This window comes from Meles meles, chromosome 19, assembly GCF_922984935.1.
Source record: "Meles meles chromosome 19, mMelMel3.1 paternal haplotype, whole genome shotgun sequence".
NCBI lineage: Eukaryota > Metazoa > Chordata > Mammalia > Carnivora > Mustelidae > Meles > Meles meles.
In genome coordinates, this window is record NC_060084.1 from 52,863,231 (window position 1) to 52,890,652 (window position 27,422).

At 52.8% G+C, this 27,422-nt stretch overlaps 4 protein-coding genes across 5 annotated transcripts; all 4 read right to left on the reverse strand.

The window, feature by feature from the left end:
* Positions 1 to 806: 806 nt before the first annotated feature.
* On the reverse strand, positions 807 to 6,516 carry KLK8 (kallikrein related peptidase 8). The gene is made up of 6 exons (XM_045988357.1): positions 6,457 to 6,516; positions 5,949 to 6,026; positions 5,307 to 5,466; positions 4,891 to 5,150; positions 2,190 to 2,323; positions 807 to 962 (listed from the first exon to the last, which is right to left on the reverse strand). Exons 2-6 carry the CDS (start codon positions 6,016 to 6,018, stop codon positions 807 to 809), a joined length of 780 nt encoding a protein of 259 aa, XP_045844313.1. The 5' UTR covers positions 6,019 to 6,026; positions 6,457 to 6,516.
* A 1,554-nt stretch (positions 6,517 to 8,070) lies between these two features.
* On the reverse strand, positions 8,071 to 13,622 carry KLK9 (kallikrein related peptidase 9). Its single transcript, XM_045988359.1, has 5 exons — positions 13,580 to 13,622; positions 13,252 to 13,408; positions 10,113 to 10,378; positions 8,651 to 8,787; positions 8,071 to 8,223 (listed from the first exon to the last, which is right to left on the reverse strand). The coding sequence occupies exons 1-5, from the start codon at positions 13,620 to 13,622 to the stop codon at positions 8,071 to 8,073; spliced, it is 756 nt and encodes a 251-aa protein (XP_045844315.1).
* Positions 13,623 to 18,439: 4,817 nt separating this feature from the next.
* Positions 18,440 to 21,336, reverse strand: KLK10 (kallikrein related peptidase 10). The gene is made up of 5 exons (XM_045988343.1): positions 21,246 to 21,336; positions 20,370 to 20,553; positions 19,410 to 19,684; positions 19,131 to 19,264; positions 18,440 to 18,592 (listed from the first exon to the last, which is right to left on the reverse strand). Exons 1-5 carry the CDS (start codon positions 21,334 to 21,336, stop codon positions 18,440 to 18,442), a joined length of 837 nt encoding a protein of 278 aa, XP_045844299.1.
* Positions 21,337 to 24,183: 2,847 nt separating this feature from the next.
* On the reverse strand, positions 24,184 to 26,723 carry KLK11 (kallikrein related peptidase 11). Of its 2 annotated transcripts, none has more exons than XM_045988348.1 (5): positions 26,663 to 26,723; positions 26,060 to 26,216; positions 25,427 to 25,692; positions 24,737 to 24,873; positions 24,184 to 24,336 (listed from the first exon to the last, which is right to left on the reverse strand). In XM_045988348.1, the coding sequence occupies exons 1-5, from the start codon at positions 26,700 to 26,702 to the stop codon at positions 24,184 to 24,186; spliced, it is 753 nt and encodes a 250-aa protein (XP_045844304.1). In that variant the 5' UTR covers positions 26,703 to 26,723. The 2 variants fall into 2 exon arrangements, with proteins under 2 accessions (XP_045844304.1, XP_045844303.1); XM_045988347.1 differs by having other exon boundaries at positions 25,427 to 25,756; positions 26,049 to 26,216; positions 26,663 to 26,702.
* Positions 26,724 to 27,422: the final 699 nt, after the last annotated feature.

Below are 27,422 nucleotides of genomic sequence, written 5' to 3' on the forward strand. Positions count from 1 at the left end.
AGAAGCATGGAGGAGAGAAGGGCGTCAGAGAGTCAAATAAATGAGTTAGAAGGTTGGTAGCAAGAAAGGATTGAAACAGGTGGAAAGAGAAGAGACAGAGGGGAGCCAGGACCCATCCTGTTGTGATTCATTAATATCCTTACAATGACTTCCCCCCTCCACGTGCATCTTCCCCAAGACTTAAAGCCTCTGTTCTGACGAAAACGCTCCCAAACCTTTTTCTCCACACTTCAGTTTGGACACCTGCAATGAAGTGACTCATTTCCTTCCACCAGATCAGAAAAGCTCTGAGCTGTGAGAAAGATTTCTGTTGCTCCTACGAAAAGGAATCTGTCGCCAAGAGTTTTGCGGGTGGTCAATGTTCCATTTCTTCATCTGGGTGGTGGTTCCACGGGTGCATATTTAGGCTGCTCATGTATTTCCTGCCCCCCACTCTGCATGTTTCATAACGGGGGAGGGGAACTCCCCCTCAAAGCTCAGAAACACTTAAACTGCTCAGAAAAATGAAACAGAAGTTCTTTCAAATCTGTCTTTTGCAGGCCAGCCCATTGGACACTTGGAAATCCTTGTGTGTCTTCTCCCCTGAAATTAACGTCCCATTCCTCCAAGCCCTTCTAGAAAAGGGGGATCACTGCAGGCAGCGGTGATAGCCAGAGTGGCCATAGGGGTCCTGGTCTATATAGACCTCCCAGCAAGGCGCAGACCCCCGTCCTCCCATCCTTCCCCACAGGGCCAAAGCACAGACAGGCAAGGAGCCAGGCTGGGTTGTGAGTTTTATTGAAGAGGATCCAAAGCTTGTCCAAACATCAACCCCTTCTGCCTATGGTCTTCTTGATCCAGTCCAAGTAGCGGCAAATGTTGGTGTAGACACCAGGTCTCTCAGGCCGCCCACAAGGGTCTGATCCCCAGGATGTGATGCCCTGGAGAACACCATCACACACCAGCGGACCCCCGGAATCTCCCTGGATGGGGAGAGTAGAAAACTTTTACCTAAGATGCCTTGTGGAACCCAGCAGTTAGTAGTAGTTCTAGTACTAGTACTAGTACTAGCATGATTGGTTCCCTCTAGCCAATAAGGATAAGAGCATTGTACCCTGGGCCTAGTGGTGAGAGAGAGGGGCGGGGCTTCATGTACAAGGACATGAACCCGATGTCCTAGGGCAATGGGGAACATCCTGACCAAAGAGGAAACAGAATGGTGTCTCAAAGATCCAATCCAGAAAGAAGACAGTGATGATTACATGGAAGGAACTGAGGTGACATCTCCATTCCTAGTCAATGGTGAAAAGATATTTGAATGCAGTTAGGAAACATAGGAGGGGGGAGCAGAATTCCTGTGGATGCAGGCATGTGTAGGCGCGCGCGTGAGCACACACACACACACACACACACACAAGGGACAATGGCAGGAGTCTTTTGAGAAGAGATCATTGTCTCTATGGAACCGAAACCATCCCGAAAGATTAGATTTCATGGAAGTACACTGATGGAAATGACTTCATTCCTGGTCAATGGGAAGAAAGCACTGAAGCATTGTCTTCAGAGACCAATCATTAGCAAAGGGGTGGGGCTTCCATGTGGGGGAGGGCAAACCTGGGGGAACCCTGTGGACCCAAACTGCAGTCAATATGAACAAGAGTGTTATATCTATGGCAAATCCCAAGATTTGTTATCTTGGGTATGGGGAGCTCGTCGAGGGACCATTAAAGTCAATGGCGCCATTCCCTAGCCAGTTGGCAAGAGAATATTGCTTCCCAAGGGACCAATCATAGGAGAAGGCAGCTATGCTAGAGAACCCAGTCAGATCCTAAAGAAAAGTGGCAGACTACCTAGTCAGTGGTAGAGTCAATACAAAGGGCTGAGGAAGGGAGCAGGGAGCTTGCATACCCTCTAGCCTCAGAGTCCTTCCCTCATGGATATCTCTTCTTACCCCCTTATCCCCTCCCCTTTCTGCCCCCCATCCTGAAGACAAGGGTTCCCAGGAAAATGATAACAACAATTCAATGTTCCTGAGCCCTGTGCTGCACACCCTGCAGAGAGAGTGTGGCCTTCTCTGAACTTGCTCCCCACTTTAGAAATAGGAGTAACCTCTCTGGGTACTAACTCTTTGAGGTCACCCTGCTTCCAAACCTTGAGCTTCTATGGGGGGTGAGGGACAAGGGAAGAAGGGGGTTTCAGAAGTCACTCACCTGGCATGAGTCGGCCCCATTGCTGTCGCCTGCACAAATCATAGCATCTGTGACTTCCCCGGGGTAGACATCCTTACACTTCTTCTGGGGAAAGATTTCTACTTCTGCGCAGTTGAGGGTGTCAGGAAAATTCTCTGAGGGGGTAGAGGTTGTAAGTTCCCAGAGAGGGCAACCATTTTCCCCTCAATCCCTGTCTGGATCTAATCTCCCTTCTGGATATCCATGGCTGTCCAGGAGAGTTTTCTGACACATTTCACAGGACACATCACTTCTTACCACATTAAACAAAGCCATGGCCTCTGCTGTTTTCTTTCCAACATCTAAAGAAAGGCTGTTGGACCCTACCTTCTATTTCTTGTCCAGTCATTTTCAAATTAAGTATCGGGTGATTGGGAGACATGGAGGTGCCCCCTTACGACACTTCTGACCTTGTCTCTCCAATCTTCCCAAACCCAGACCACCAGGTCCCCAATTTCAGCTAAAGCCTTCTTCCAAATTCACCTCATCATAGAAGCCTTCCATGACCACTCTAATGATGACACCACCCCTCCATCACTCCCTATCTTCTTACTCTCCATGATATTTCATTATAGCACTTAACTCTACCTAATAATTCATTTTATATGTATTTGTTTCTTGTCTATTTTCCCACCTAGCATGCAACTCCACAAGATAGAGACTTCAAACAGTAAAGCAGCTGGGGCATACCAGATGCTCACAAATAAATGTTGAATTAATGACTAAAAGTGGAATTAATCACATAATGTACACCACAGGGAATATAGTCAATAATATTGTTACAATTTTGCATGGTGCCAGATGGGAACTAGACTTATTGTGGTGATCAGTTTGCAGTGTATACAAATGTCCAATGATTATATTTACACACAAAACTAATAGAATGTTGTGGCAACTATACTTCAATTAAAAAAAGAAAGAAAATGGAATTAATCTTTCTTATTAACCTTTGAGCAATAGACTTGAGGGGGGAAAACTTCTATCTGGCACCTCTATGTTCCAAAAGCTGTATACTCACAATCTCGTTGATTGTGAGAAGTGTGAACTCACAATAGCTTTTTGAAAGAGGGATGCAGAGACACCTGGGTGGCTCAGTTGGTTAAGCATCTGACTGTTGGTTTTGGCTCAGGTCATGGTCTCAGGGTCATAGGATCGAATCCCACATTGGGCTCTGAGCTGAGTGTGGAGCCTGCTTGAGATTCTCTTTCTCCCTCTCCTGCTGCCCCTCCCCCTGCTCTCTTTCTCAAATAAATTGAGAAATCTTTTTTTTTTAAGAAAGAAGGGTATGTTCACTTGTTCCATCATTCATTCATCCATGCATTCATTCAAAAAATATTTATCAAGCACCTACTATGTACCAGGAACCATCCTGAGCACTAGGAACACACAACAAAGAAAATAGATTTAACCTGAGCCCTTTTGGAGCTTAAAAATCTATGATCTACCTATTAACCCAAAATCTATGATCTATCCATTACCTAAAATCTATCTATTACCTTAAAAATCTATCATTTTGCAGATGAGGCAAATGGGACAAGAGATGGGAAGGGGCTTGGCCAGAGGAAAGGGCAGAGCCATGGTTTGAACTGACCTGACTGATTCATGAGCAGTTGGGTTTCCACAGCATCCCATTGTCCCCTTAGAAGTAGGATTCCGACAGGCAGGGATCTGAATCCTGTCTTTGCTTGGAAAATCCTGGATTTCCTGGTGAACCACATGCCTCTCTGAGCTGAGCCTCAGTTCTCACTGTGAAGTAGGGTGAGGGTCTCCTGGACTCTGAAGTCCCAAAAGAAGGACCTCAATGGAGGTCAAGACTTTGGGTCCAGAGTGAGGAGGGGGCTGGAGACCTAGACTCTGGGTCTTGGAAGGGGAAGGGATTGTACTTCTGGTTGCGAAGGAAGAGAGTCTCTGGCACCAGGAATCATGGGTTCAAAAGGGAGAAAATGCTTAGGAGCTTGTTTTCTTGGGCCACTGAGAAGCCCACATATCCTAAGTCCATTAAGAAGATTATAGAAAATCCTGTGCAAGGAAAGATTTCATAACATGGTTCTCTCCATGGGATGCCTGGGTGGCTCAGTTGGTTAAGCGTCTTCTTTCGGCTCAGGCCATGATCCCAGGGTTCTGGGATTGAGCTCTGAGTTGGGAATCCCTGCTCAGTGGGTAGTCTCCTTCTCTCTTTCCCTCTGCTTCTCCCCACCGCACCCCCCCATCTCATACTCTCTCTCTTGTTGTCTCTCAAATAAATAAAATCTTTTAAAAAAGAAAAAGAACATGGTAGTCTCCACCATGAAGGAGGCATGCATTCTTTTCTTTTTTTTTTTTTAAGCTGGGTGTGGAGCCCAAGTTGAGGCCTGAAGTCAGGCTGTTGAGATCGACCTGAACTGAGATCAAGAGTCAGACACTGAACCAATGGAGCCACATAGGTGCCCCAAGGAGACATGCATCCTTTACCCACTCATTCATCCATCCATTTTTGGGGGAACTTGGTTTAACGGTCTGCTATTTTGCTTTCTTTCTCCCACCACTCCTGTTAATATTCCGGCTTTCCAGGTTTCCAACATGGGCCACCTGTGCATCTCAACCACACAATCACTGTCCCTTCTCTATCTCCTTCTGGAGGCAAAGCTTTGCCAATGGCTTGAGGTCCACGGGGCCGGTCAGCTCCTCTGCTCCCTCCTACTACCTCGGGGGCTGGTGACAGTGCCCCAGCCCGAGATGATGCACTTCTGGCCAACTTCAGGGCAGTGATCCGTCAGGCTGATGGGCTTCACTGTGGGTCCCAATGATGCCCGACCACGTAGTCGAATGAGCATGAGATCATGGCTGTGGTCCTCATTGCTGCCATTGTAGCAGGGGTGTTGGATGGACTGAGCCACAGCCATTTCTTGCTCTGATCTGTCCTTATTCTTCAGGCTGTGATCCCCCAGGCGTACTGTGTACTTCCTGTAATGGTGGAGAGTAATTTGGGACCCAGGCAGGAGTCTGGGACCCCAGTCCCCTCCTCCCTTGGCCCTCCGTATTCAGAGGCTCAGTCTCCAGCTCTTTTCTTTCCCCTTATCCCCAGGCCCCAGCCCACCTCTGCCCCAAGCATCCACTCACTGTTTTTTACAGTGGGCTGCTGTAAGGACCCAGTTGTCATCGATGAGGACACCCCCGCATAGCAGCCGGGTACCCTGGAACAAGGCTGTCTGCCAAGGCTGCGAATGGGGCTTACACTCCTGGCCGCCCAGCACCTTGGATTCCTGTGCCCTCAAGTGTCCTGCAGCAGGAGGGAGAGGGTTTGGATCGTCACCCCCTGGAACAGGGCAGAGGCCAGGAAAACCCACTGTGGGTTCCAAAGGACATTGAACAAGTTCTCCACCTGACTCCTCACATATCCACACTGGGACTGTGAGGCCCCCAGCTTGCACAGACTGTCACACACAGACGCACACATCCACTCATTGATGCCCATGAGTCACACATCCGAGCATGCTTCCATATGTTCCCACATGCGTCAGCACGCCCTGTATACTGTGCATATCTGCACCCCTCAGCAAGCAGCCCTGTCGGCTTGGTGTGCTCCTGCAATATGCAGCATAACCTGACACACTCCTGCCCACTGCCATGTGTGCATGCCTCCATCCACCCAGGAAAGCCCAGAGGAGTTCCCACATGTGATAGCATGTTTCACATCTCCCCGCATGCCATCACCAGCACCTACCGCGGCATTCCTGCAGGCTCCCGCCAGGCCCCCCTCACCTGCCCAGTCTTCCAACAGCAAGAGCAGGAACATCCAGGTCCAGACCGCAGCAGGTGAGGGATGTCCCATGGTGGGGTCTGGCAGAGGGAGGAGGCAGGGCTGAGAAATGAGGATGGAGGAGCCCTAAATCCTAGGAGAAACTTGACATAAGGGAGCAGAGCATCTGGAGCCGTTGTTGTGGGTCCTGCAGGTGGAGGGGACTGGGGACCCAGCTTCTTAGGTCTGAGGGAAAAGGGGGCAGACCCCAGGTTTCTGAATCTGAGGAAAGGTGGTGGGGGCTAGATTCCTACATTCCCAGGAATGGGAGAGTTAAGAGTCCCAGACCCTTGGATCCGAAGGATGAAGGAACTTGGAGTTAAGATTCCTAAGTCTTGGGGAGGAGAGGGCCAGGGGCTAGATTCCTAAACCTTGAGGAAGGAAGGGGTCTGAGATTGGGGGTCCTGAGCCCTGGAGGAGCAGGGGTCCCGGGCCCTGATGCCCTGATGTCTAGGAACTTTGGCATCTCACCTTGCAGAATCCAGGGGGCGGGGTCACCGACTGATTCAGACCCAGAGGAAGAGGCCCCAATACTTCAGCTCTGTCTGCCTGGTACTAGGTTCTGGAGGCTTTTAACTGGGAATCCCCGCCTCCCGCTCCGCCTCCTCCCGCTCTGGAGCCCACAGAGCATCGGGGAACTGGAACCTTGTGTATGAGTGAGGAGGGGCTGAGGGGCTGAAAGGGAATCATTGAGGTGGAGGGGGGTGGCTAGGATCTGGAACTCCTCAGGCTTTGAAAGAAGGACATCAGTGCTGTGACTTCTGGGCCTGAAACAGAAAGGGCCAGGGACCCGGACAGCTGGATCCAAGGGAAGAGGGGGCTGGGGACCTGAATTCAGGGTCCAGGGGAAGTAGGGGTTGGGGGGGTCTGAACTCCTGGGTCGGAGGGAGGAGGAAACTGGAACCTGGAATCCTGGGTCTGAGAGAGGAGGGGGGCTGGGGACCTGCACTCTGGGTCTGGAGGAGGGGGCTGGGGGAAGAGAAACTGGGGGCCCAGAGCCCTGAATTGAGGGAAGGGAGGTTAGGTCTGGACTCCTGGACCTGGGACGGGAAGGAATGGGGTTCTGGACTCCTGAGTCCGACGGTGGATGGGGCTGGGACCCGAACTTTTGGGTCTGGGGTGGAGGGAGAACAGTGCTGAGTTTTTGGTCTGAGGAAGAAGGGGGTTAGGGGCTAAATTCTTAAGTCTTTTTAGGAGTGACTTGGAGCCTGGGTTTTTGTGGGAGCAGGGGGTTGCTTCCACTAACTGGAAGTGGAAGGTGAGTCTTCTGAGGGCGGATCGGGCCCCGCCCGCTACCCGTGAGAGGTTCGGGATCTGGGAAGGCAGGTTTGGGAGGCACCGTGACCTGGTTTCCCCTTCCCCTGGGGGCGACGGGACCAGCCCAAGCAGAACCCAGCGGCCTTGCTGCAATCGAGGCTGATGGAGGCTGACTTTAGGCAGGACGTACGAGGGGTAAAGGGGGAATTGCTGTGCGCTGGCGGTTCCCAGTCTACCCACCGCCGCCCACCCGTTGTTCTTCCTTCATCCCACAACGCAGGCAGACGGAAGGCGCGGCTCCGCGCGTTTATTGTAAAATCATCCATTGACTCTGGATGAATTGAGACCCTTCCTCAATTTCTCTCAGTCGGGTCCCCGCCAGGATTCAAACGCCCAGGGGCGCGGGCCCAAGGGGCGGAGCCCGACCACGCCTCCGAGCCTTGTAGGCGAAGTTACAGCGCCCCTGACGTCACGGGGGCGGGCTCTCCAGCGGAGGAGGCGGGGTTACAAGAGGTGGGGCCCAGAGGGGAAGTCTCATTGGGCAAAGTTCCGAGGGGCGGAGCTGTCTACTGGAGGTGCTCCTGGCCCGAAGCCACAGGCGAAGCTGCTCCACGGGGTTGATGCGCGCTCCGGTGACATCACAGAGGCGGGGCTACAGGGGCGGAGGTGTCTCCCCGCTGCTTTCCGACCGGGCGGGCCCTGAGGACGCGGAGCCTCAAGATCCAAGGCGTCTCGGGGCCGCCGAGAACTCTGCGGCCGGAGCCCTGCATGCAGTTCCCCGCTACCCTGAGCCCGCCCTCCTCTTTTGGTCGCCCAAAGCGTGAGGGCTCAGTTGTCCTCCATGGTTTTTCGGATCCAGTCCACGTAGTGGCACACGCTGGTGTACACGGCGGGGCGCCAGGGTCTGGAGCAGGGTTCGGCACCCCCAGATACCACACCCGCCAGGGTCCCGTCGCAAACCAGGGGGCCCCCAGAGTCACCCTGTGCGCGGCAGAAGAGCAAAGAAACTGTCAAGCAGGTGTATTCATATTACACTGGCCACTTCCTCTCAGGAGTTCCGTGTCCTCCTCTCCCCGACACCTTGACCTCTAGGCATCATACTCCCTCAGACCCAGGAGTATGAGCTCATAGCCCTCACCTCACCTCTGCACTTAGCACTCTGGGATCCTAGTTCCCTCTTCCTCCCAGGACTTAAAAGTCTGCATTCCCAGTCCTCTCCTTCTTTAGATTCTGGAGTCTGGGCTTCCAGGAATCCTGGCCTCAGTCCCATCCTCTCCCAGAACCCAACTGTCCTGGGTCCCTCCGTGCTTTCATCCAGGAATTCTGCCCCCCCCCCAACTCCCTAATTCCCTGGGACCCAGGAATCCGGCAGGATATCCATTCCGCTCCTTCCCAGAGTAGCTCTCACCTGGCAGGAGCCCCGGCCCCCCTCCCAGAGGCCGGCACAGAGCATACTGTCCGAGATGTGGCCCGGATATGCCCAGCGGCAGAGGTTGTGATCCAGGATGCTGATGTTGGCACACTGTAGCGTCAATGGGTACTGCACTGTTAGCAAAAGAGATCCACCCATAGTATCAGCAGCGGTGACCATCACACTCAGTAGTCCCTCCACCCAGACCCTCGGACCCACAGAGTCACAGCAGAAGACTCTCAAAGATAGAAACAAGAGACAGTAACAGAGAGAATCATACTGTGAAAGAGAAACAGATGGTTCAGGAGAGGGAGAGAGCCAAAGAGAGAAAAACAGGGAAACAGAAAGATGCAGAGAGCCAAGAGCCAAGAAGAGATACATACATGATGCACAGAGAAAAATAGAGACCATGGCAGCAGATAGACCTCTTAAGGGGAAAGAGATTCTCAGAAGAAGCAATGAAAAAAGAGAAAAGAGAAAGAAACACGCCCCGAGATGCCAAGGGAGAAGGCAGTGAGAAAGACAGGAGACATACATGGTCATTGACAGAGATAGAGATAAAGACTTAAGAGATAGGAGGCACAGATAGAGAGAAACAGCATGTAGAAAATAGACACGGATATAGATAGGCATAGACCCACGTGTATAATCCAGGGGCACAGATTCAGGTGGGCTCGACGGGCAAATAGAAATGGGTGGAGGGGGGGAACCTAGGTGGCTCAGGTCATGATCCCGGGGTCCTAGGATGGAGTCCTGCATCGGGCTCCCTGCTCTGCGGGGAGCCTGCTTCTCCCTTTGCCTCTGCGGGCTGCTCCCCCTGCTTGTGCTCACTCCCTCTCTCAGTCTGTCAAATAAATAAATAAAATCTTAAAAAAAAAAAAAAATGTGGGCGAAGGGGACCAGGCAGACACAGCAGCCAGTAGGGGGCACTGTAGCGGCCCAGGGAACCCACAGGCGGCAACCTCCACTGATTCTGCCGGATGGTTGGTGTTTGGGGAATGTGGGTCCTGCATTGTCAGCTCTTTGGATTTTCCCAGCAAATGCAGAAATTTCGCTTTTATGTAAAATCTCTCAAGCTCAAACTATTTTTTCAAGGCATTTTGAAAGCCAGGACTGATGTGGGAGGCTCGGTGTGGCTAATGGGTGGCTGATTTGTGACTCTGAGAGACTTAGGCCACATTTCAATTCTATGAAGTCTGCATTTTCATATTTAAACATCTCTGAAATCAGGGCGTGTCTTCCAGCCAATAGTGTCATACAAGGATTCACGGGAACTGTATCCCCTATTCTTAGTGGTTGTAAATAATGATGCATCTTGTAACTTATAGCATCTTGGATTTTTTCCTTATCTATCTACCTATCCATCTATCTATCAGATGAAAAGACAGAGACAGAGAAATAGGGGGGATTCAGACCCTCAGCATGAGCCACAAGGGATTGATTGTGGGCAAGGCTTTACCCTTAGGACTGGACACAGCCCCCCAGCCTGAGATGAGGCACTGGGTGCCTGGGGAGACGCAGGTCTGGCTGAGGTTGAGGGGTTGCACAGCAGGTCCCAGGTGTGCCTTCCTGGGCAGACGGATCAGCATGATGTCATCACTGTGGTCGTGAGCCCTGAGGTCCTTGTTGAACCCAGGGTGGGGAAAGAAGTCCGTGGCCGGGAACAGTTGCTCTGGACCCTCCCATTGCCAGAGGTGGTGCTCCCCAAGGCGGACCCACAGATACCTGTTGGGACAGGCCTCAGAGGTCAAGCCGGGTGTCCACCAGGGTGATAGGTGCTCCACAAGCCACACACTCTCTGGGGCCCTGTCATTTTTGTATGACCCAGAGTGCTGTGTGATTTTAAGCAAGGCGCACACCCTCTCTGGGCCTCAGCTTCTCACTCCAACACTTTGTGTGCCTCTACCTTCGTAGCTTTCCCCTAAAAGCTCACACCCCTTCCTAGTCCCATACTAAGTAAACCACCTTCCTTCCTACTCCACCTGGAGCCTTGATGGTGACCTGGGTCCCCTGGAACGATGCAAGCACATGGGGGCTCCACCTACCACACAAGAACAGCCCCACCCCCCACCCCTACAGGTCTGGTGGCTTCTGTGGGGAGTGGCTCTGTGTGTGTGTGTGTATGTTTGTGTGTGCATGGAGGGGGATGAGAAATGGAAAATCCCCAAGTTTGGGGTCATCCATGGCCTCAGGCTTTTCTTGTCAGTCACATCCCTCACCCTCAATGCATGTCTTCCTGAGACCCGACTCAAGCTCTCAGTCCACTTGTTCTGCTCTGGGTCCCTGCCCTGGACAGCTGGGGGCTCTCTGGGGATGTGCATGTCCATCCCTCAGCTTCTGACCTCTGACCTTAGGGACCAGGCTTGTGACTAAGAATTCAGGATTTGAAGAGTATGAGACATTATTTCCATCTCTGTCTCCTCGTTGCCTGGGCTCCATATCTGGAAAACAGTCTTCCCCAACTTGTTCTCAAGCCTGAATCTTTTCTACCTATATATCTCTGCTTCTCTCCTTAGTCTTTGGAGCTGAAATCTGAGTATTCTAGCCTTCTGTACAGACCTGAGCTGAAAGAGGTCTTGTCATGGAGCAATGCATGATGGGAAATTCCCACACAGCATTCTGGGCTTCGTTCCTGGAGGGAAAAACATCACAGCAAGATGGGCTACCCCTTTCCAGAGGTAATATAGAACTTTTGGATTTCTGCATCAGGTAGATTCTAAGATTCTAACACTCTAGGAATCCACGATTCTAGAATTCTATGTCCCAGAATGTTATGAATGCAATATTTTATGAGACTGACGCACTGCCTACTGCGCTAAGGAGGCAGCTATAAATCCAATATTCTAACATTCTAGATTTCTCTAGGTCAAAAGCCTGGGGTTTTAAAATTATCTGAATGAAATCAAGGACCTAAAGAGCCTAGAATTCCAGTATTCTGGGACTACAAAATGGATTTCATCAATCTAGAATTCTATAGTTCTTTTTTAAAATGTATTTGTTAAAGATTTTATTTATTCATTTATTTTTCAGGGAGAGAAGGAGAGGGGGAGAGTGACAGGCAGAGGCAGAAGCAGGCTCCCTGCCTAGCAAGGAGCCTGACACGGGACTCGATCCCAGGACCCCAGAATCATGACCTGAGCCAAAAGCAGATGCTCAATCAACTGAGCCACCCAACTATCCCTAGAATTCTGTAATTCTATGATTTTGGAAATTTAAGAATCTAGGTTCAAATAGTTTGAGACTCTAGAATTCTTTCAACTTAAATCTTAGGGATTTTAAGAATCTGGAATGATAGCTTTCTAAGATTTAAGATGCTAAGATTTGTTTAATTCACCAGATTCAAGACATTGATGCATATAAACTTCTAGAATTCTATTGATTCAAGATTCTAGAACTCTGCAAATGACAGTATTCTAGGATACTGTGAATCAAAAATTCTAGGACCATGAGCTTCTATATTCAACGGACCTAGCTAGGATACTGAGCCTAAGATTCTAGGGTTGTGCTCTCCCATACAGCTACTGAGCATTTGACATGTGACTAGTCCAAATTGAGACATGCCATATGTGTAAAATGCACATCTGGTTTCAGAAGTGTAGTATTAAACAGAAAGACGGATCTAGATCATTCATAAGTATTTAAAAATGGATTGCATACTAAAATAATGGTTTGACCATGACAGACTCTTGACTCTGGGAAATAAACTGAGGGTTATGGAAACGAGGGAGGGAGTTGGGGGATGGGCTAACTGGGTGATGGGCATTGAAGAGGGCATATGAGCTGATGAGCACTGGGTGTTATACGCAACCAACGAATCATTGAACATTACATCAAAAATGCATGATGTACTATGTTGGCTAATTGAATTTAAATTTAAAATATTAAAATAAAATAAATAATGGTTTCAGTGTGTCAAATTAAATCTATTATTAAAATTAATGTTAATCTTCTTTTAACTATTGTAATATGTCTATTAGAAAATTTAAACTTGGGGCATCTGGATGGCTCACTGGGTTAAGTGTCTGCCTTTGGCTCAGGTCATGATCCCAGGGTCCTGGGATTGCCCAGGGTTCCCTGCTTGGGTTGGGAGTCTGCTTCTACCCCGGCCCTCCTCCCACTCGTGCACACACTCTCTCTTTCTCTCCCCATCGCTCTGCTCTCTCAAATAAATAAATAAAATCTTAAAAAAAAAAAGAAAATTTAAAATTAACTATGTGGCTGGAGATATATACCCACGGAGTTGCCCTGCTCTAGACTCCTAAGATTCTACCAGTCTGAGTCTCAGTTCTAGAATTCACTGAAACTGATGGTGAGTCTCACAGATCTGAGATTTAGGAGTGTGAATTTTTCTGGGTCTGAGCCTAGGTTTCCAAGAGTTTTGAATTTTAGACTCTAATAATCAAATTATTTGGGACTCTGGAATTTGGAGGGTCAACTCTAATTCTAAGAGTTGAATTTTTGGGAACGGAAATGAAGGCCAAATCCTTCCCAACCACAGCTCCCTCCCTCCTCTACTGAAGGCCCCTTGCCCCCCCCAGCCCTCCCTTACCTTCAGCACTGCCCCTCTCCCTCACCCGAGTGGTGCCCAGGTCACTCACGGCTTGTGGCAGTGGGCAGCTGTGAGCAGCCAGCGGTCACTGATGAGGGAAGCCCCGCAGAAGAGGTGGGTGAGGTAGAAGAGCCCGGCCTGCCAGGGCTGCGAGTTGGGGCGGCATTCCTCAGCCCCGATGGCTCGGGTGTCTGCCCAGCCATGCCCTGGGGTGGGGTGGAGGTAAAGGGGTCAATGACAAGCACGGTAGGAGGGCTGGGGGAGACCTGGTAGATGCCTACCAGGAAGGACCTGAAGTCTGGCAGGTCAAGGGCAAGCTGGCTGTCGGGGGTACCGGGACCAGGGAGAGGCAGCAGGATGGATGGCTGGAGCCTCACCTGCCAGGAGAGAAAACAGAGCACAGACGAATCCCAGCCTCATGACCTTGGGGCGCCTGGGTCTTGAGCATGTGTTCAGGCTGCCGGCCGGCCGTGCTTCTTGAAGGTAAGCCATGCCATCTCCTTCCTCCTCTCTGGGGCCGCCCTGGTGATTAATCTGGGTTGGGAAACGTCCCAGGGGGGAGGGGGAAGCCCTGGGGCCTTGATTGGGGGCCTTGGAAATGGAGGCAATGCAGGGGAACCCCCCCCCCACCAGCTGGATGAGCTGGTGGCCTGCTGGGCCAGGGATGAGCTGAATGAGGGAGGAGCCCTGGGATGTGGAATCTTCCTGAGATCTCTGGAGAGGGGAACCCTCATTCCCATGATGTCAGGATGCAGGACCTGGATGTAGGATATTCTGGGGTCTGGAGGAGGAAGAGGGAGAGAGGGGGCGCCTCGGTGGCTCAATGGGTTAAGCCTCTGCCTTTGGCTCAGTTATAGTCTCAGGGTCCTGGGATCGAGCCCCTCATCAGGCTCTCTGCTCAGAAGGGAGCCTGCTTCCCCCTCTCTCTCTGCCTACCTCTCTGCCTACTTGTGATCTCTGTCTGTCAAATAAATAAATAAAACCTTTAAAAAAAAGGAAAAGAAAAAAAAGAAAGGAAGAGGGAGAGAAAGCTGATCCTTAAGGCTGGGTCCTGAAATGGAAGCAAATTTATCTTGAATGAAGCTGTGGTGAGCTAGGACCCGTGTCTGGGGCAGGCTGGAGGGATACCTAGGAGGACCCCCCCCCCCGTCCCCCACCCCCCACACAAAAGCAGGTGAGGATTGGGAGAAAGAACAGAGATTCAGTAGGAAGGCAGGCCGGATTGGACAAGACAGGGAAAGAGAGCAAATTAAGAAAAGAGAGAAGGACAGAGGTGCAGAAGGATTCAGGGTGAGGGAAGGAGAGAGAGGGAGAGATACAGACTGAGCAAGCCAGAGACCACAAGAAGCCACGCATGTGTGCACCCTCTACAGAACCCCCCTGTTCTGGGCATTTGGGCCCCTTTATGCAAGGACAAAGGCCTCTCCTAGAAGGTTGAGGCAATATGGTCCCAACTGAATTGACTCACTCTTGTCATGAACTACCCTAGGCCCTTCTTCATATCCTTATCACCCAAGACCCACATGCCCAGCCTGCCTGGAACTAAGCACTTTCCTTTCTTCTTAATACCACCAGATCTGGGCCAAGTCCTGAGAACTTTGCCTTGTTTTTTCATCTCCTCCCCTCCACTGTCCTCCCCATCAGTCCATCCCACCTGTCTCTATCCTCATCTCTCCTCCAAATCAGGCAGGCAGTCCTGCAGAGCCAAGCCCAGATATGATTCAACTCTATGTCCCCAGATCACCCATTTGGGGCTAAGCTCTCAGGAGGCCTCAGGGGATGTTAATTAAATGAGTGAATGTCTTTCTCCATACTCTTTTCCTGGTACACTCCTACTCATCCTTCAAGATTCAACCTAAATGTGCCCTCCTCCAGGAGGTCTCCTCTGATTTCTCAAGGAAGAATGCATCTTTTCCTGCCCTGGACACTCACAGGCTCCTCCACTTTCTACTGCTGTAAACCTGATTATCACTCTGAGTCTGGGCTCCCCTTGAATGTTCACTTGGTTTAGAGCATGGACTCTGAAACTGGACCACTTGGGTCCAGATATCAGTACTGGCGATTATGAAGTATGTGACTTTGAGCAAGTCACTGGACCTCTCTCAGTTGGCCTATATATTAAGAAGTAATAGTAATCCAGGTTGGGGGGGGGGGTGATTGAGTAAATTAACCCACATGCAGTACTTACAACAGCGCCCAGCACATAGCTGGCATTCAATACATGTGTTAAGTCTATCCCTCTCCTCTAGAGCCCTGCACTGCCTCAGTTACAATACACATCACTCGTGGTTATACAGCGTCTTGTTCATTCTCCAGACAGGGATGGAAGAGCAGAGACTGAAACTGAAGAGACACTACGTGTCATACTAACCGCTTCTGATAACATCTCCATAGCTACCTTTTTAAAAAAAAATTATTTATTTATTTTTTAAAGTAGACTCCATATCCAGCATGGAGCCCAACACCAGGCTCAAACTCAGGACTCTGAGAGCAAGACCAGAGCTGAGACCAAGAGTCCGATGCCCAACCCACTGAGCCACCCAGGTGACCCTTGATAGCTACATTTATTTTTTCTTAAAGATTTTATTTATTTAATTGACAGAGAGAAAGATCACAAGTAGGCAGAGAGGCAAGCAGAGAGAGAGGGGGAAGCAGGCTCCCTGCTGAGCAGAGAGCCTGACGTAGGGCTCCATCCCAGGACCCTGAGATCATGACCTGGGCAGAAGGCAGAGGCTTAACCCATTGAGCCACCCAGGTGCCCCGATTGCTACATTTATTGACTGTACTCTGTGCCTGGCAGGTTTCATGTATACTATCTCATTTAATTCTCACTCTTCAACCCTATTCCACAGAAGGGAAAACTGAGATCGAGAGAACATTCCAGTAATTTTCTCAAGGTCACAAAGTAAGTGACAGAAATACATTTCCTTCTCTACCCAGTACACTCCTACTTATCCTTTTACACCCCATGCAAATGTCCCCTGATCTGAGAAGCCTTCCCTGAGTCCTTCAGAAAGAGTCCATGGCCTCTGCTTAGGGCACCCCATGCCTCCTTCTAGTACAGCACTGATCAATTTGTGTTGTTAATCCATCAATGCATTGAGTGGTTTCTGTGTGCCAGGCACTGTACCAGGTACTTAAAGAAAAATCACTAGTGGGGCGCCTGGGTGGCTCCATCAGTTAAGCTTCTGCCTTCGGCTCGGGTTCTGATCTCAGGGTCCTGGGATTGAGCCCCATGTCCGGCTCCTTGCTTGGCGGAGCTTGCTTCTTCCTCTGTCTGCCGCTCCCCTTGCTTGTGCGCGCTCTCTCTCTCTCTCTGACAAATAGATAATTTAAATATTTAAAAAAAAAAGAAAAATCACTAGTGAATAAATCAGAGTCCCTGCTTTCATGGACTGAGTCGGGAGAGACAGGTGACAGACCATTGTGCAGTAAACAAACAAATGAGGTCATTCCGGCTCTAACAAGTGCTGCAAAAGAAATAAGCCCAGCAATGGACTGTTTTCCTGGTGACGCAGGGGACCCCTTTAGCCAGGGCAATCCTGGAAGGCCTGAGGAGGTGACATTTGCGTAGAAACCTGAATGACAAGAATGGAAGTCTTGCCTGTCTCCCTGACCTGACGAGCAGCTCCTTGAGGGTAGAACTCGGGCTGATTCATCTCCAGGACCTAGAGTAGGACACAGCTCGGTAAACACTTGTAGTATGATGACTAAAGGGACGGGTGATGTGCTTTTAAAAACGAATCAAGTTCCCACCTCTTGGAGTGTTGCATGACAAACTCAGCTGATACGTCTTATTGGCGTTTCCTGGGTGTGCTAATGGGGGCAGAGGAAGGGAGCTGGAGCCTGTGTGCCAGTCTTCCGTGGGCTCTGTAGGGGCAAAGACCTTGTGGTGGTGGTCACCACTATGTTCTCAGTGCCCAGCATCCCGCCTGCCATATAATATGTGCTCAGAAATGGAACATCTCTGTTGTGCATATGTTCAGCTGAGGTTACGTCTCCAGAGTCCAGGCTAAGTGGAGGTACCCAAACATCGGTTAGCTCTGCCTGGGTTCTGTGTAGAATACAGCCCCACCGTAGGAATATTTACATGGAGACACTTTCCGAGAAAGGAAAAGAACCCTTCTCCTTCCCTATTTCCAGGGCGAAATTTCCAAGCCAATTTGGGATAGGGTGGGGATGGTGGTGGACTGGGGGTTGTGAGTGTTGGATCGGAGGAGAATTGGGATATGGTGGAGCTGGGACTGGGGTTGGTGAGAGAATGGAGAGGGATCTCAACAAAAACGTCCCCTAAATCTCAGAGGACTTCTTTCCTTGAACTTAGCAACTAAGGCGGAGCAGTTTCCTCTGGTCTTGGAGGCTGAGGTGGATCTGTGGTGAGGTCCCTTGGGTTCTAGTGGCTCCAGGAAGGCAGAGAAGGGACCAGATGACTCAGAGGTGGCCCAGCTCCTGCTGGGACAGGAGGAACTGGTGCTGGGTGAACCCAGACGTGGGGAACAGTGGGAGGGAAGGGAAGGAAGTGGTTTAGGGGTGCTTCATGGACCTTGAGAGGAGGGTGGGGAGTGTGATTCTCCCATCAGCCCTGAGGGATGGGGATGCGGAGGACGGGGTTGGGGGCTTGGGACAGGGCTGCTATTCCTGTGCTTCTCTCCCCAGGACACGAAGTCACATATGTTCATTCTCACCAGGACCTGCTCACAGATCATGACAACAGGGAACATTCAGTCAGGGCTCGCCACCCCTACATTAATGCTTTACTGACAGTTACCATAGCAACCTATGCACTCATGTTGTATGATCGTGTTGTATGATCGTCTCTTCACAATGCCTCTGAGGCAGGCACTCTATTGTCCCCATCTTCCAGATGAAGAAACAGAGGCCCAGACAGGGTACTTTGCTTGCCAGGGGTCACACAGCAGGGAGTAGCAGAGGGAGGCAGACTGAGTGAGTGACAACTTCTCTCAGATGCTGGGTGACCACCAGCTTCCTTGCTTCTCTTGAATTAAACTTTGCCACCTCTATTGACACTTTGGCTTCACAGTGCGGAAAGAGCAGCAGTCGGCGGGGGGTGGGGGGGTGGGGGGGTGGTGGAGGAGGTGAGGGGTGAGGAGAGATGTTAGCAGGTGTGGATGGGCAGCGGAGGTTCAAACAGAACGGGGGGGGGGGGTAGAATTCAGCCCCTGCAACTGTGGAGGAAGGAGCAAGACGGCAGCCGGTGGAGTGGCAGGGCCTCTGGGTCAGTTGGAGCGTATGGTTTTCTCTATCCAGGAGCTGTATTTGCAGATCTGGGTGTAGACGGCTGGATGCTGAGCTGAGCCGCAGGGGTAAACGCCCCATGAAAGGGTGCCCTGCAGGGTCTCGTCACAGACCAGAGGGCCACCGGAGTCACTCTGGGGGTGGGGGGAGAGATCCAATAAATACACCAATCCAAGGGCTGCCACTTGGGGGTCTGGGATAGTGATAGGGAAGGAAGGGGTTTGGGCAGGGCTGGAGTTACGTTTGGGTCAAGATGAGGTTGGGGCGGGGTTGGAATTAACTATGAGCTGGCCTGGGATGGGGCTGGAGTGGGGGCTGTGGATATCGGAGGGGGGATGAGAATGGAAGCGTGATGATGCTGGGATTACAGCTTGTGGCAGGTGAGGGGATGAAGACAGACGGAGAGGTAGGGATGGGGTCGGGGTTTAGGAGTAGCCAGAAGGTGGGAATGCAGTTGGGGATGGGGTGGGAAGTGGGTAGGGCCAGGCACAAACAGCTGAAAGGAGGAGACAGAGTCAGAGACGGGAATGAAGTTGGGGTAGGGATGGGAGAGTGTCGGACACGGGGATGACTCTGGGCTGGGGTTGGGGACAGTGACGGGGCCTTCTGATTTCTCATATCTTCCCTATCCTAGCTCCCATGCGTCAGAGACCCAACCCAGCCAGTCCCTACCTGGCAAGGGTCCTGACCCTGGTCCAGTCCCGCACACATCATGTTGTTGGTGACGACACCAGGGTAGAAGACCTCGCACTCTTTAGGGCTCAGGACAGTGACCCTGGAGCAACTCAGGCCCTTGTTGTACTTCACTGACGAGAGAAAACAGTAGATAAACCGGTGGCCAGGCCTTAACCCACCAGGACCCAGACCTCAACCCCCTCCTCCCTCAGACCCATCGTCCTGGTCCTCAAGGTATCCCCCCGGGATACAGGCCTCAGGGACCCCCGCTCTTGCCTCTTCGGGTAGCCGTGGTGCCCCAGCCAGCGACCCGGCACTCGTCTCCGGGCTGGGCACAGCGGGAGGGCAGGCGCAGGGTCTGGATGCGAGGCCCCAGCACAGCAGGCCTGGCCAGCTTCAGCAGCATGAGGTCATGCTCATCTGTCCGCCTCGGCAGGATGGGGCCTGAGCCCTGGTGGTACTTGGGGTGGATGACGTGGCGAGTGGTCCGGCGGAGCTGCTCGCCCTGGAGGAGGAGCAGATGATCGTCCCCGATGCGAGCCCACAGAGGACTAGGGAGGGAAGAGATATATGGGAGCAACGCCTCCTTGGGGACGGGGACCAGACTCTGAGTCCCTGGGAAGGAGGGTACTTGCAGCAGAGTAGAAGCCTGGACTCTGGCGTCTGGGGGAGGAGGGGTTGGAGGGTGAGGACTCCTGGGTCTGAGGGAGGAGGGGTTGGAGGGTGAGGACTCCTGGGTCTGAGGGAGGAGGGGTTGGAGGGTGAGGACTCCTGGGTCTGAGGGAGGAGGTGGGGGCTGGGGGTGGAGCTGGAGGCTTGAGTTCTTGGGAAGCAGAAGAATGATTAGGTGTTTGGGGTCTCTGAGCTCCGCAAGAATTGAGTGCTGGGGTAAGCCTCTCTTCCTTCCGCCCTCAGTGGCAGCTCAGGAGGTGAACAATTTCCTTAGTTCGAAATTACTAACCACACCAGATCCTGACTTCTGTCTGTGGCCTACAACTATCTACAGCTCAACAGAACCCAAGGAGTTTCAGCACGACAGGGGAGGCTGAAGGCCCAGAAAGGCTCAGAAGGACCACACCGCCCCCTGGCGGCCACAACCCAACCCCACCTCTCCTCCTACGGGAAGGCCTCCAGCATTGACTCGCACGTGGACTCAAGTGCCCCGGCCCTTCCCGCCCCCTCCCAGGGACCTGCCTCCACAGCCCCTCCGTGGCTGCCCCGAGGAGCTCCCCTTACTTGTTGTGCCGGCAGTGCGCGGCTGTGAGCACCCAACTCTTGTCCACCAGGACGCCCGCGCAGTGGAACGAGAGGCCACTGAAGAGGGAGACCTGCCAGGGCTGCGAACCGCGTGCGCAAGGAGCGCCGGAGGCCACAAGGTCCACGCCGGTGTCGTTTCTGGGGAGCAGCACCGCCTCCGCGGCTGGAGAAAGAAAAGGGGTGGATATCAGAGCTGGCAGGACAAGGGCTGGATTTAGGGCCGGAGCTGGGGGGCCCGCAGCCCAAACCAGGGAAGCTGGGGGCGTGCAAATTGGGGGTCCTGCAGGAACCGAATGGAAGTGGGAGGAGAAGAACAGCGGGAAAGGGGAAGGAGGCAGGATTAGAGCGGACTAGGGTTAGGAGAGCGAACTGGGTGGGTCTGGAAGACAGGGACAGACGGGGACAGAGGACAGCGCCCAGAGCAGAGCGGGAATGGAACGCGACGGGGCCACCAGGGGGCGAGGACAGAACGCGACGGAGCTTGCGGAGCAGGGGCGGGATGTGCGCAGCAGGTGGAGAGAGGGGTGAGGGCCAAAGCAGTAGGGCAAGACTGGGGAGAAGCGGGATGAGTGAGAAGGGGCGGGGACAGGATGGGACAGAGAGGGGCCGGGGTTAGTAAGGGGCCGGGAAAGTAAGCCGCGGGGAGAAAGGAGTCGGGATCCAGGCTGAGTGCTGGGGTCGGGATCCCCTGGCGAGGAGCTTGGAGAGGGGCAGGGCAGGGCGGAATCAAGCCCTAGCCTCCTCTGGATCCGCTGGTGGGTGCTGGGGTCCCCAGAGGAGGCGCGGTGCGCGGGGGCTGGTGATGAGAGCACATTCTCCTGGGGACCTCCCGCCAAGCCCTGTTCCCCGCTTCACCCCACAGTTGCGTCACGAGCAGCGGCAGCAGCAATCTCGACAGGGCCCGGGCGCTAGAGGCGGTGCACAGGGGGCGGTGCGGCGGTCCCATGGCCAGGACTGAGGCTGGAGGGCCAGGACGAATTAAAACAGATGCCTCGTCAGAGACACCCCCACACCCACCCCACCTCGCCCGTCTGCCGGACCTGGGCCAAGCCAGCCCTCGCAGACCCGCTGAAAACTTCGGCCCACAACCTCAGGGGGGGACAGACAGACAGGCGATTGGGGCCCGGAACACCCCACATGGGCACAATTATCCTAATGACGCCCCCTGTGGCTTCCTCCTGACCTCCCTACGCCTGAAGAAGGGGGAGCGAGGTCCCAGCCCGAGCTTTCCAGGACTGTCTGCCCAGCAGCCTTTGGGGTTCGCCCTCCTTCATAGGTGGACGGGGGTCCGAGGCTCAGAGGCACATGCCATAGATAAGGAAACTGAGGCTCAACTAAGGCTGCCCTCGACCCGAAGGTCCCCACCCATGCTCTGGCAACCCGCCCCTACTAAGGTGAGGTGCATCCCACCTCACCTGGGAGTCGATGCAGGGAAGGAGGGAGGAGACCCAGAAGTGGCGCTGCCCTGGCCGAGTGGGCTGCTGAAATCCTTTGGCCTGGGACCCCTGGCCTGGCCTTCCCTTTTAACCTCAAAGAGCCCGGAAATTTCCCCACCCTCCCCTCAGGGATTCACTCCCTCCTTTCCCTCTCCCTAATTATACCGTGGGTGGGACTGGCACCCAACCTGGGCCCCAGATTCCTGCTCTGGGAGGGGCCCCAGGAATACAGGCTTCTTCTAGAGCCCCAAACACCCTTTTTGGAGCTAGACTCCATGGGGATTCCCCAGGTCTCCGGTTCCAAAATGCCTTCTCAGGTGGGGAGAGAGGATGCCTTGTCCCTGGGTAGCCTCAGGATCTCAGAGAGAGCGTTGTAGAGAGGGGATTACAACCAAGAGAGAGGAAAATAAACAAGGAAATGCCTACCTAATGAGAAAAGCAGAATGCCTGCCAGGAAAGAGCGAGGCCAGAGATAAGACAGATGGAAGGAAAGGGTAGAAGACTTAAAGACTGACACACACAGAGATAAGGAAAAGAAGAAATCACAGAGGGGCACCTGGGTGGCTCAGTGGGTTAAAACCTCTGCCTTCGGCTCAGGTCATGATCCCAGGGTCATGGGATTGAGCCCCACTGGGATCGAACCCCACATCGAGCTTTCTGCTCTCCGGGGAGCCTGCTTCCTCCTCTCTCTCTCTGCCTGCCTCTCTGCCTGCTTGTGATCTCTGTCTGTCAAATAAATAAATAAAATCTTAAAGAAGAAGAAGAAGAAGAAATAATCACAGAGGTGGAAGGGGAGCAGAGAGGGAGGCAGAGACCCAGAGCCGGTGCGGGGCTCTGTGCTTAGCCCTAAGCAGTGGGCTCACTGTGGGTCCCAGTGACTAGAACCCCTCTTCCTTCTTCTGCAGGGGGTGGGGGGGGGGACACACGGGCCCATGAATCACAGGAGGCCAAGGCCACAAAGGAGCGTCAGTATCACCTGGACCAACTCCCTCCTTTCAGGTGAGGAATTGAGGCTCAGAGAAGGCAGTGACTCACAGAAGGTCACACAGCAAGTCTACCTAACAACCAGGAGGCCCCAGTTCCAACTCCGGGCTCTTACTCCTCATGGCAGCAACCTCCCCTGAAAGGCGAGCAGGGCGTCAAAAAAAGATCCTGAGTTCTGGACTAGTTGTGGGGCATCTTCTCCAGTGGGAACTGAGTTAACTGCAGAGGTTGTCCAGCTCTGTGCTATCCAGGTGAACTCTCTAGGACAGGGGACGTGCCCTCTATGTGCTATTCAGTACAGCAACCAGATGTGGCTACAGAGTATCTGATATGTGGTGAGCGTGACCGAAGAATTCCTTTTCTGATTTGGGTTATTTTAATTTAGAAGGCCCCACGTGGTTAGTGGCTGTCCTACAGACCAGCACAAGTCTGGGGAAACTACCTCGCCTGGAGGTTGGAAAGAAAAACAGTTGGGAGCTCCTTTTCTTAATTATGGGCAGGCTGACTTACCTACTGTGCTATCGTTCCTTTAAGTGCGCAGTTTTACAGATAAGAAAACTGAGCCTCAGTCAAGGCAGTTTCGCTTGGTAGTTAAGAAATCACTTTGCTTTTAAAAAAGAAACATTTGGGGAGCCTGAGTGGCTCAGTGGGTTAAGCCTCTGCCTTTGGCTCAAGTCATGATCCCAGGGTGCTGGGATGGAGCCCCACATCGGGCTCTCTGCTCAACGGGGAGCCTGCTTCCCCCTCTCTCTCTCTGCCTGCTGCTCTGCCCACTTGTGATCTCTGTCAAGTAAATAAATAAAATCTTTAAAAAAAATAAAAAGAAAAAAAGAAAAGGAAGAAAGAAAGAAAAGGAAAGAATGAAAAGAGGAGACCTTGCTTTAGATTCCTTGCTTTTCTCCTTACTGGCTGTGTGACTATGAGCAAGTGGCTAGTTTCTCTGTGCTCAGTTTCTTCATCTGCAAAATGGGCGTAATAATGGCACTGAATCTTTGTGAAGATTAAGTTAGTTGATGTGTTTAAAAGCCCTTAGATCAGGGTCTGGCGTATAAAGCACTCCAAAGATTTGTTCGTTCAGTAAGTATTTATTGAAATCCTGGTGAGTGCCAGAAGCTGTCTTTGGGGCTCAAGGATACAACCGTGAACGAAACAACTATTATCTCTTCCAGAATCACAAATTAATACAAGACAAGATTTGAACCTGGGCCTCACTGATTCCAAACCCCAAGCAGATCATTAAGCTACAGCCTCTCTCATAGTCAGGAGGCTGAAAAGAAAATACATAAAAGCGTCCTCGCTCAGGTTTGACCATTAACAGAATGAGTAAGAGCCACATCACCAAGTACAGATCGGGGGTGTTGGGCTAGTCCTGGCTAGTTATTATCCATAGTCTTCTGAATCCAGTCTACATATTTGCAGACCTTTGTATAGACACCAGGCTTTCTGGTGACAGCACACGGATCCTGGCCCCAGGAGATAATGCCTTGAAGAGACCCGTCACACACCAGAGGGCCCCCAGAGTCACCCTGGGTATGGAGAGAGAGACAACCAGTCAGAAAGGTGGCTTGGCCATGGGAGGGGGACAGGGTTGGACGTTGTGTTAGGGAGGAGGTGGTGCTGGGATGTTGTAGGGATGGTGTTAGGAGTGGGGTGGAGATGGAGGATGGGGTTTGCGAGATGATGGCAGATGAGGCTGAAGCTATGGGGGGCAATAAAGATGGGGTTAGGGTTGACTGGGGGATGTTGGGGCTGGAAATAGGGGTGGGAATGGGGATGGAGCTGGGGATCCCATGGAGGTTAGGAATGGAAACTAGGGGGACATGGAGTTGGGGTGGCAGGGGGAGACGGTGGCTGCAGATGAAGAGATGGTTGAGATGGGAGACGGGAATGGGGATGCGGCTGGAGACCCAGGCCCTGCCCCCTGACCTGGCAGGAGTCCTTGCCCTCTTCCCGAACACTGGCACACACCATGGTGTCTGTGATGTTGCCGGGGTAGGCCTTCTCACACTCCTCGTGCTTGATGATGGTGATGTTGGCGCATCTTAACGTATGGGGCAAGTGCACTGTGGAAACGGCATGAAGGGATGTGGAAAACGAGGGACCCTGGCCCCGTTCCCCACGCCGCAGTGCCTGCTCTGCCCCCACACTACAGTCAGTCCCCATCCTTCTTGCTTGCACCCAACTCGTCTCTGTGCTCCTAGCAACAGCACAGGTAATGTGAGCGAGTAAATGTATTATGGCAGTCGTTCTATATACACTATCTCTAATCCAGCCCTGGTAGGTGGATGAGATCATCCTCATTTTACAGAGAAGAAAACCAGGGTTCAGATATGCGAAGCCATGTGCCGGAAGTCCTACAATGAACAAATTCTGGATCTAGCATGGCACATCCTGTCTGTCTGACCCCCAGGCCAAGACTTCAGCCTCTACCCTGCCTGGCTCTTATGCTTTCCCTCTTCTTTTTGACTTATCCCACCACTGACACCCCCAGGGAGCCCCCTCTAGTACTCTCGTACTCTGGGAATCCCCCCTCTGAAGGCTCCTCTGTTTCCCTCTGTCCTTCCACAATCGGGATCACCCATCCCTCCCCTCCATGTCCCCCTGTGGAACCCCTACACTGGGGGCTGGACGTGGTGCCCCAGCCAGAAATGAGGCAGCGGGTGCCAGCTGTGACACAGCGCGATGACAGGGTGAGCGGTCGCACGGCCCTAGTGATGAAGGCTGCGGTTGCCATCTTCACCAGCATGATGTCATTGCGGTGGTCTTTGTTGGGGAGGCTGTTGTTGAAGTCTGGGTGGGGGAAGGACTCGGTGGCCGTTCGGGTCTGCTCACAGCCATCCCGCCGCTGGAGGTTGTGTTCCCCCAGATGAACTACATATCGGCTGAGGTGGGAGAGATGGCGGTCAGAGATGGAAGGGCAGGGGAGAGGCAGGAGAGGGGAGGAGGGGAGAGACATGGGGGAGGGGGAAGGGATGAGAGCACCTGAGAGAACAAAGCAACACAGCTCCACTTCTGACCTCATTCCCACTTCCCACGGAAGCCTCCTTCCCAACCATATCCCCATTCCAGCACCCAACCCCCTTCCTAGCACCATCCCAAGTCCGACGGCTTCCATCCTTCCATCTCGGCTCAGTGTCCATCATCCATGTCCATCTTGGACCCCACCACGTCCTGCCCATCCCCAAACCCCTCTCCATCCATCTCTCCATCTCCAGCCCCCTGCCGACCCGCCCCAGCCCCCGCACCCACGGCTTGCGGCAGTGAGCTGCTGTCAGGAGCCATTTGGGAGCGATGAGGGTTGCCCCACAGAGCAGCCGTGTCTTCTGGAACAGAGCCACCTGCCAGGGCTGGGAATGAGGAGAGCACTCGTACCCCTTGATGATCCTGGTCTCTCCCCCTACATGCCCTGGAGGGGAGTGAGGGCAAAAGAGGGGGCTCAGGCATGAGATAACTCCCAGAAGTGGGGGTGGGGAGAACAGAGAAGGGGTGGGTGGCCTGGGCCCCAGCCTGGTGTCCCGCTGAAATGTACCTGGTCTGGATGGACCAGGTATTAAATGACTGAAATCCTTCGCTGCTGGTTGGTCAGTAGCTACCGTTCTGTGCTTTCTGTCTTCTGCCCGGCCCCTCCCTTGGGACCCTCCTTGACCTCTCTGCATTCTAGCATCTAAAGGGATTATGCTTGGCCCAGCAAGGGGCATTCAGGACCTTATTATGGCTCCTATATCCATTTGGGTGCCCTATGGGTTATTCTGTATTTTCAGCATTGGCTCGGTCACTATCCAGACATAGAGGGTTGAGGGACCCTAGAGACCAGAGAGGGAGGCCTTTGCCCTCCCGCATCCCCCATCATACCTGTCACCAGAGCAAGCATGATTAACTGAAGAATCATCATGGCCTGGAGAGGTGAAGGGTAGGCCCCAGTTTCTTCTGGGAACAAGAAGGGACAAGGGACCCAATCACTTTATGGGGAGACTGGGGAGGGACTGGTTCATGCCCTCTCCTCCTTCCCCTGCCTGCTCTGGCTCTCCCCAGGGAGAAACAACAGGGTTGGAGGAATGCCCAAGTTCTCACCATGTCCCAGCCTCCAAAGCTTTAAAAAAAAAATCTGGTATCGAGGTGGCCTTTGAGGGGCTGATCTCAGCTAAAAGCTTCTCTGTAGCCATAGCCAGGAAGGATGTGGCTGATGCTGGGAGGGTCTTTAGCTGGGGCAAGCGTTTGGCTGGCCCTGTTTTAAGTCAGCCAGGGTACCTGTGAGATGCATCTGGGAGAACGTTTTCCTTCTTGCCCACCCGAGACCTAGCCAGCACCCCCCAGCGCCATTCCGTACCCGCCCCAGGGAGTTATAGGCCCTTTGAGAGCTGCCAGGGTGTGCAGTAGTGGGCTCAGCCTGGGACAGTGCTCTGGCCCCGTCCTTCTGAATCCCTGCCCCTTTGAAGGACGGACAGATGGAACTGGGTGGGGCTGGTCCGGGGAAGAGCCAGTGCCCTCAGCTGCCCCGGCCTGCAGGGGGGTGGGGTGGAGGGCTGGATTCAGCTATCAAAGCAGGGATCGGAGGTCACTGAAGTTGGGGGCAGGGCAGCCAGTAGGAGAGACCGAGAAGCAGAGAGCACCC